The sequence below is a fragment of the Artibeus jamaicensis genome, unplaced genomic scaffold (genome assembly GCF_021234435.1).
Source record: "Artibeus jamaicensis isolate MK-2021 breed Jamaican fruit bat unplaced genomic scaffold, CSHL_Jam_final scaffold_537, whole genome shotgun sequence".
NCBI classification, from domain to species: Eukaryota; Metazoa; Chordata; class Mammalia; order Chiroptera; family Phyllostomidae; genus Artibeus; species Artibeus jamaicensis.
Window position 1 is genome coordinate 2,781,974 of NW_026522047.1, and position 7,728 is coordinate 2,789,701.

At 58.2% G+C, this 7,728-nt stretch overlaps 1 protein-coding gene across 1 annotated transcript in view; it reads right to left on the bottom strand.

Annotated features, from left to right (window-relative positions):
• Nucleotides 1-7,328, bottom strand: part of LOC119037689 (bifunctional heparan sulfate N-deacetylase/N-sulfotransferase 4-like) — an 85,475-nt gene extending 78,147 nt beyond the window's left edge. The window contains exon 1 of the mRNA XM_037129982.2: nucleotides 6,339-7,328. Coding sequence (XP_036985877.2) covers nucleotides 6,339-7,328 — 990 coding nt within the window. The remainder of the gene's footprint in view (nucleotides 1-6,338) is intronic.
• Between the last annotated feature and the right edge of the window lie 400 nt (nucleotides 7,329-7,728).

Consider the following 7,728-nt stretch of genomic DNA (forward strand, 5'->3'; position numbering starts at 1 on the left):
TGACCAGGACCCCTGAGAGACGCCCGCCCGCCCCTTCCCTGCCTGCTCACAGTCCACAGGCAGGAAAACGCCCCAAACGTCCGTCACTGCTGGGAGGGCAAGGAAAGCGTGGCCTGTGCGCACGGCGAAGTGCTCCTCGGCCTCACAGGAGGAGCAAGGCTGCCCTTGGCGACTGCACGCCGGGCCTGCAAGGCGCCGGGCTCAGCGAGCGGAACCAGCCAGGCACGAAGACACCCACGCTGAGTGATCTCCCTCACAGTAGAATCTAATGTAAAAGAGTCAAACTCAGAAAGGGCTCGGAGTGTTGGTTGCCAGGTGTTGCTGGGGACAGGGGTGGGGAGGGAGAGGCGATGGCCAGAGGGTGCAGAGTTTCGGTCACTAGGTAGGAACCAGCCCTGAAGGCTGGCCGTCCAGCGCGGCACTTACATACAGCCCACCGAGCCGTAGTGTGTGTTTAACACTGGCCGAGAGGGTAGATCTCATGTCACACGTTCTTCCCACCCAGGCACTAACTAACGGGAGAGTTTTAACTGAGGGATGCAAGCTTCGGAAACGGGGTTGACTCTTGTGCTCTGTCATTTAAAGAGGCAGAGAATTTCTCCACTGAAAAGTGTGTGCCATCACTTGATGTAGTATAAACTCATAGGATGCATTTGCATCCACTCAGAGTGGATGGTAAAGCTTCAGTAAACGCACCTCCCGCAGCCGGATTGTAAACAGTGAGAGGAAACACCCCTGTCTTGCAGAGGGTGCGGATCTTTCTGAAGGGCAACGTTGTTTCCCGAAGGTTTAGTTTCAGTGCCAGGAGCAGCACCACCAATGTCGGCGCCTCTGGGGGTCATCCGTGGACTTGCACCAAGTGGTCGGGTGGGGGCATGAGCAACCGACCAGGAGCTCAGTTTGAACTCCGGCACTTTGCAGAATGTGAGAAGCTATTGATGAAAAGACACGCCCTTGATGTCTGAGATATTAAAATGGTGCTGAATGTGAATCTCGGCTTAGAATCAACGAGATGCGTGCGGCAATCACACGGCTGACCAAAATTGAAGGAGCCTTTTCAACTCTCTGTTTCCCAGCAGATCAGCTGATTGTCACTGAGTGTCAGGCACGCGTCTCACTGTTATTCGTGGGTCAGACCACTTAATCTTCGCGGCAGCCTGTTAGGTATATGCTGTCATTAGACCTCGCTCTCTGAATGAGGAAGCGAGATGCTGACAATTAGGTGACTTGCACAAGTTTTTAGCTCATGGCTGGTGAGCCAGGGTTCAGGCCTGTCTTCAGAACTAATGTTTTCAAGTATTATTTTTATCCGAAGATAATGGTCTATTTTCCTTCAGTAAAACATATGTTCGTGTCTGGAAAACAGCACTTTTCTGTTCAACAGATCAGATTTGTTGGAAGCAGAACTGTGGGCCCAGGATAGAATGAACTCACCATTCATCTTCTATGTGGAGGAAACAGTTGCTGTGCCTTGCAAAGAAAAAGACTAATCATCCCCCCAAAAGAGGATTTGAGCTTCCGCTGCTGCTGCTGCTTTTGAAAAAATCAGCCGGTCCCACTCGTATTTTTCGGCAGGATAATTGGACTTGTGCTACTTTGTGTCATTACAATGTATCGGGGCACGGGTTTATTTCTGGCCTGCTCTGCGGCAGGCCGGCCGAGAGGAGGCTTTCTGAGCTGGAGAGCCGCTGTCCTTCATTGACGCGAGAAAAGTCGCAGCTACCGCTCTCTGACTATTGTCTTCTTCCGGAGACTCGATGAGAGGCCCCAGTGAAAACCACGATGGTCGGACCACACTAAAAACAGCACCCATGACACGAAGCCGCATTCCACTACCAGACACAGGCCGGGAATGGTAGGTTCTCCGGCAAAGCTGCCAACGTGGGACTAACAACACGAAACTACAGGACACCTCAATGAAAACAGCATCGCAGATGGTCTGCACGCCACTTCATAACGATCCTAATAATCATTTTACTTTACCTGGAAGATACGGTAAACCCTAAATGTCTCCGTGGTGGTTACAATTGTTTCGGCACACAATGCAGTTCCACAGAGAGCACCGAGGGAGCAAGCCTTGGCTCTGTTTTGATTTCCTTTTCGGTGATTCTTTAGCCTTGAATCCCTTCCTTGGACTCCGTGGGGAATTATCACAACAAAAAACCCAGCAGCCCCGGCTGAAGAGGTTCTTTTTAATCTGAGCCAATTAACTGGTTAATTAACTAATCAATCACTATTTGTTTCATCAGAGGATGACAAAACATTCCAACCCACCGGAAAAGCACCCCAGCCCCCAAGGCTGTCCCTGGGGGCTAAGGCGGAGCCCCGAGACGGTGGAGGGCAGTCAAGGCCGCTGCCCGCCGGCCTGAGCCCGGCCAGGTTCAGCAGAGCCCGGTTCTGCCGTCTGCTCTTTCCCAGAGTGACCGGGGCTCCATCCGCGGGCGGACTGCAGCTGCCCTGTCCGGGGACCTGCTGCCCCTCCTCCTCGCTCCCCCGAGGCCAGTGCCCCTCAGAGCACCCCTGTCCTCCCCCCTGGCCTGTGGGGGTGGAAACGAATTCAGGGCATCTCGGTGCTTAAGTTAAAATGGAACTTGCACACAAAAAGCTGTAAAAATTATTCTGAGCAGAGGATCCTCAGCTGGTGAAAGGTCTTGCTTTCAAATATGTGTTAAAAAATGTAAATAGTTGGCGGACACTCAGAAGACAGGTTTCAGCGGAAGATGCCTCTAAAGCCCTTGTTTCTCACAAAAAATAGACACGTCCTCTATGAACCCTCCTCGAGAAAACAGACACAGAAACAAAGTGAAATTCTCTCCATAGGATTTCTGGGCACAGTAACTAAAAAATGGGCATTTGGCGTCCTTGTTCTCTTGATAATCCCAGCCCCCGATGTCGGGACTGTTCCTGACACAGAGTCATCGGGCAGCTCACCCCCCTCCTTTAGCAGGAGGTTCGAGCTGTGGCTCTGCCTGAGCAGGGCACACGGACCCGAGGAAGGGGGGTCCGAAAGGCCGAACTCCAGGGGGACGCTGGGCCTCTGCTGAAGGAGTGTGGGCTGCGCCCCCGGGGCCTCCTTCACCTCCTCCCGGCCCGGCCCGGCTTCCTGCCTTAGGATGGGGCGGCAGGGGGGCTGGCGATGGCTCCCATCCTGCGACGTTGGACCGCTCTGCTCCCTGTGCAGGTAACAGGTCGTGGCCTCGGTTGCAGCGGGATGTCCAAAACGGTGCGCTCGACCTGCTCCCCCTTTCCTTCCACTCACTTCCCTTCAGCGCCGCTGCGATCCCTCCGTCTGGCTGCCGCCTCTGCCCGCGTCTGGAAATGCGGACACGGGCTTTTCCCGGCCGCCACCCGAGTGTCCCACGTTGACCATGAGACCTCACAGTGCACTCTCCTCTGCTCAGCGCCCTTCCCTGCCCCACGCGGTGCTGCCCGTGGTAACGGGCGCTTCCAGGCTGAAAGGAGCAGTGCGGGCACCTGCACCTCCTGCTGCCAGCCAGGCGTCCGCACGGGCTTCCCGGCCGCCCCTTCCCCTCCCAGCAGGCCGGGCTCTGTCCCTCCCCACTTTGTCCCACCCTGTGGTCCCACTAAGACTGTGGTGGATTTAGATGGTGTGACGGATCCACTTATACTCTGGGGACTGCAAAGGCGAATGAACCAGCTGACCAGCAGGCGTCAGTGCCCAGACGCCCGCCCACCCCAGCCCCGGTTTCCAGGAGAAAGCTCGGCCCCCCTGGGAAGGTGGTCTGGGTTCCCTGTCGCTCGTCAGCTCAACGCCTGTCTGAGTCCTGCGAAGCCTCGTTTTACTCATCCAGAAAGTGTATGAACATTGCCTCAGTGTTCTCACGAATATTAAATACCATAGCGCCCATTAATGGTTAGCTCGGTGCTTGGTGCCTGGTAATACGTGGAACAAGCACTATATTTAAAAACAGGTAATGACCTCTGTGCCCGCATTGTTGTAGCTGGTTCTCAAACTGCTCTTCTCAAAAGCACCCCCTGGTTCAGACAACGCTTGTCTCTCCAACCCCAGCTCTGATCGTGTCCATTTCTGGCTTAAAACCGTCGGTGGGTCTCTGCCCCACCACAGCACCTGTCCTGAGGGACGTGACCGACGTCCTCCGCCCTCCGTCCCCTGCTGCTTCCTGTTTCCTCGACCACCCAACCAGCGCAGGCAAGTCGGCATCCCCCACCCACCCGGCCACACCTCAGCCGCACCCCCGACCAAGCATGTGCTTCCCTCCTGCATGTGTGTGCTGGGGCCCCGAGAACCAGCCCCGGGGCTGTGGGCCAGCTGCCGGGTTCCCGTAAGAAGAAACGCCGTTGCCTGTTCCGTGTCCCCACGGTCCACAGGGCCCGTGTCACGGGGGGCACTGCCCGTGACCGCACCGCCTGTGCTCCTGGGAACCGTGAGTGCCGGACGCCCGAGGTGCGGAGCCTGCGGGTGCCGGGTGACCGACTCCGGCGTCAAACTAAATGACAGGTCAGTGCAGGGATGCCAGTGTCTTCGGTTCAAGGCCCGGTTTGAAGGGGTGCTGCCGGGGGAGGAAATGGCACCCCCGGAAAACCGGCGCGAGGAGGGAGCACACGGAGTCTCCAGGCTTTCCACACGCGATCTCAGATTCTTTCCCACAAAGTCATTTTTATCCAAAAGTACAGTCAAAATAGAAACTAAATGCCAAGACGGAGACTGGAACTTTCAAACTGGAAAAACAGTGGCTCCCATTGACTTCCGAGTCCCCCGGGGTCACGGCCTCTGCGGCAGTTCTGAGGGGACCAGCGAGGACAGCTCAGGGAGCAGAGGGGGGTTTTCTCCAGACAGTGTGTGGGTGGCGCATGGGACCCGTATCTGTACACGCACACACGCGTGCTCGCACGCACACGGCCCCCCGACCCTTCCCCGCCTGGGACTCAGCCCCACGCCGGGCTCTGTCTCAGCTGTCTGTCCCCCCGTGTGGCGTCAGGCCACCTGAAAGGCCCCGCTGACCTTCGAAGGGCCCGCGGACGGTGCTGAGTGGCTGCCTCTGTCTCCACCGAGGTCGAGTGAACTGCGTGCGTTTGAACTGCCCAGTTCGGCCTGAGTCCCGAAGGACGGCTCAGGTCCCGGGCCCGGAGGCTGGGCCGGGCCAGGCCCGTGCAGGTTTTGGGGTGGGGATCACTCACAGAACCTGGGGGGGGCACATGGTCACTTTGTAAGTTGTGCCTTTGAAATGAAAATAAAACTAGAATTTGAATGAATTACAATGGGTAGTAAATGCAAGAGAGCAAGGGGGGGGGTCACTTAACCCCTCCCAACTCCGCCCAAAGTGGCATGACTGGGACCTCATTCACGGCCCATTAAAACTGGGGTGACTGGTTCCCATGTGCTTTGAAGATTTCTAAACAGTGAACGTTTTTCATTAGTTTCGATCATGTTTCATCACAGTGGCGACGTGAGGCCTTCGGGGGAAAAAAGCTGTTCTGAGTACGTACCGTGGTTTCATCTTTGGAGGGTAGAAAGCCCACTGGCAGGAAAGCATCCTAACCCTTCTTAGTTCCGTTACAATTTCAGGCTGTGTCCTATTATTTTTGTTTATATCTTCGCTAAGATGATTTGTCCACACAGTGAATTCAGTTACACATGGGACAAGACAGGCACCAGTGAGGACATCGAACCGAGATGGAAAGAGAGGGGATCAGTCCCAGAGTCACCCACCAAACCAGGGGGACGTCCTCGGTGTCACTCTGTCCCAGCAACCACAGCGCGAGCCTTACACAGTCGGTCTGGCCCCAGCAGAGACGGCCCCCAGCCCTGCCCCTGCGTGACCAGTGTCCCGGTGCGTCCCTAAGCTGCCGGGAGCTGTCCGAGTCTCACCCTAGTGCACCGCCTGTAAACCTCTGCTTGTCTTCACCTCTACACTTACGGTGTCGGAACATTCCCACCTGCACACCCTGAGCTCCCTGAGGTTCTAGAAAGGTCCCAGCTACTTCTCCATCTTGAATTTACCACTGATGTTAGAAGCAACAGGGCAGGGGACAGAGTTCTGTGGCGCATGGGTCTCACCGGCACAAACGTCACCAGCCCCAGATGGAGGACCGTGCCCTGGGTCTCATGGGGTGGCCTGGCTGAGACCAGGTAAGGAGGGCGAGCTCAGATACCTGTGGAGTAATGCAGTCTAGCCCTCAACGCACCCGGGTGTGTGTGAGCAGCGGGCACACCTTAGTTCGAGACTTTTCTCCGTGACTATTTAACTCAGAGCTACTGGGCCTTAACACTCGGGGTCACGCGGAACCTGAAGCATTGAAATTAAACTTCAGTGATACCATCAAGTCAGTGGAAACGGAACCGAAGACGTTCTTACCTTCACGTCCTTGACGTTCATGCGGGTCCCCTCCTTCCCCACGAAGATGTCGTCGATGTCCACGAGGACATACCTGTCCAGGGACAGGGACAGCCTCTTCCCCGTCAGGAAGGAGACGGCGTCGATGAAGATGAGCTTGTGCAGCCAGAAGTTCAGGTTGTTGCCGAAGAGCACGCGCTGGATGCCGTCCTGCAGCCCCTGGTCCTGGATGACCGTGGCCAGGAGCGGCTGGCCGGGCTGCGAGGGCGCGCCCCGCCCCGCCTGCGGCGCGGCCAGGAGCACGGGCAGGTAGGTGGAGTGGTTGGACTGGAAGGCGGTCCAGTCCTCCCCGGGCAGGGGGCCCTGGTGCACGCGCGGCGCCTTGGCGATGCGCAGCAGCGGCGCCCGGGGGCTGACGAAGCAGTCCCGCAGGGCCAGGTGGCTGGCCAGGCTCAGGGGGAAGCCGCGCAGCGGGGCGAGGGGCGCGCTGTGCGCGGTGGCCTTGTGGAAGCCGATGATGCCCACGCCGTGCTCCGCGCAGTACTTCTCCAGGAGCCCGCGGCTCCACGCGTCCATGCCGGCGTACTTGAGGACGTTTTCGTACACCACCAGGACGTACTTGCCCCTGCCGCCCTCGGTGAGAGGAGGGATGTCGCCCCTGCCGGGGGCGATGACCATGTGGTACCGGAAGCGGCTGGACTCCAGCATGGCCACGATGTCCTGGCCCAGCTGCGAGTACTGGCTCTCCACGAACACCAGCACCGTGGCGTCCGTGCGCGCCGCGTCCACCGGCCGGGCGGTCCTCAGCCCCGCGGGCCCGGGTGCGGGCCGGTCGGGCGGGGTTCTGGCGCCGGCACACCCGGCCCCGTGCGTGGTTCCCACCAGCGCCCCTGCTTGTCGGTAGCCCGCGTAGAGGAAATAGGCGGAAACGAGGACGCTGGCCAAGCAGAAGGCGGCCAAGAGCGCGGTCAGAGTTCGGAAGCTCCTGCGAAGCTTCCCGAGGAGATTCATCTTTTATCGCCCTGCTGCGGAAGCTGCCCCGTCTGTGCCGCTAACGCGCCCTGGTGGACCCAGGCCGGGACGGTGCGGACGCGGCTTCCCGGAGGTTCATGTAACCATGGCAGACCGTGGACGGCGTCGGGGGGTCACAGCGGCCGGAGCTGGGGGGCGCAGGGCGGGGGGGAGGGTCCGCGTGGGTCCCGCACCGAAGACGCCGTGGAGCCTTCCGCGCCACCTGGGAAGGAGGAGGACAGCCGCGGCTGAGACAAGCAACCAGAAACCTCCGTGCCTGCGGAGGGGCCCTCTATGTGATAAATAAGGAACATGCAGGCCTAAGAGAACTTCCGAGTCGTTAATCTGCCAAAACTGTTAACAGCCTGATGTGTATCACCCAGGTTTTACTACTAAGAGC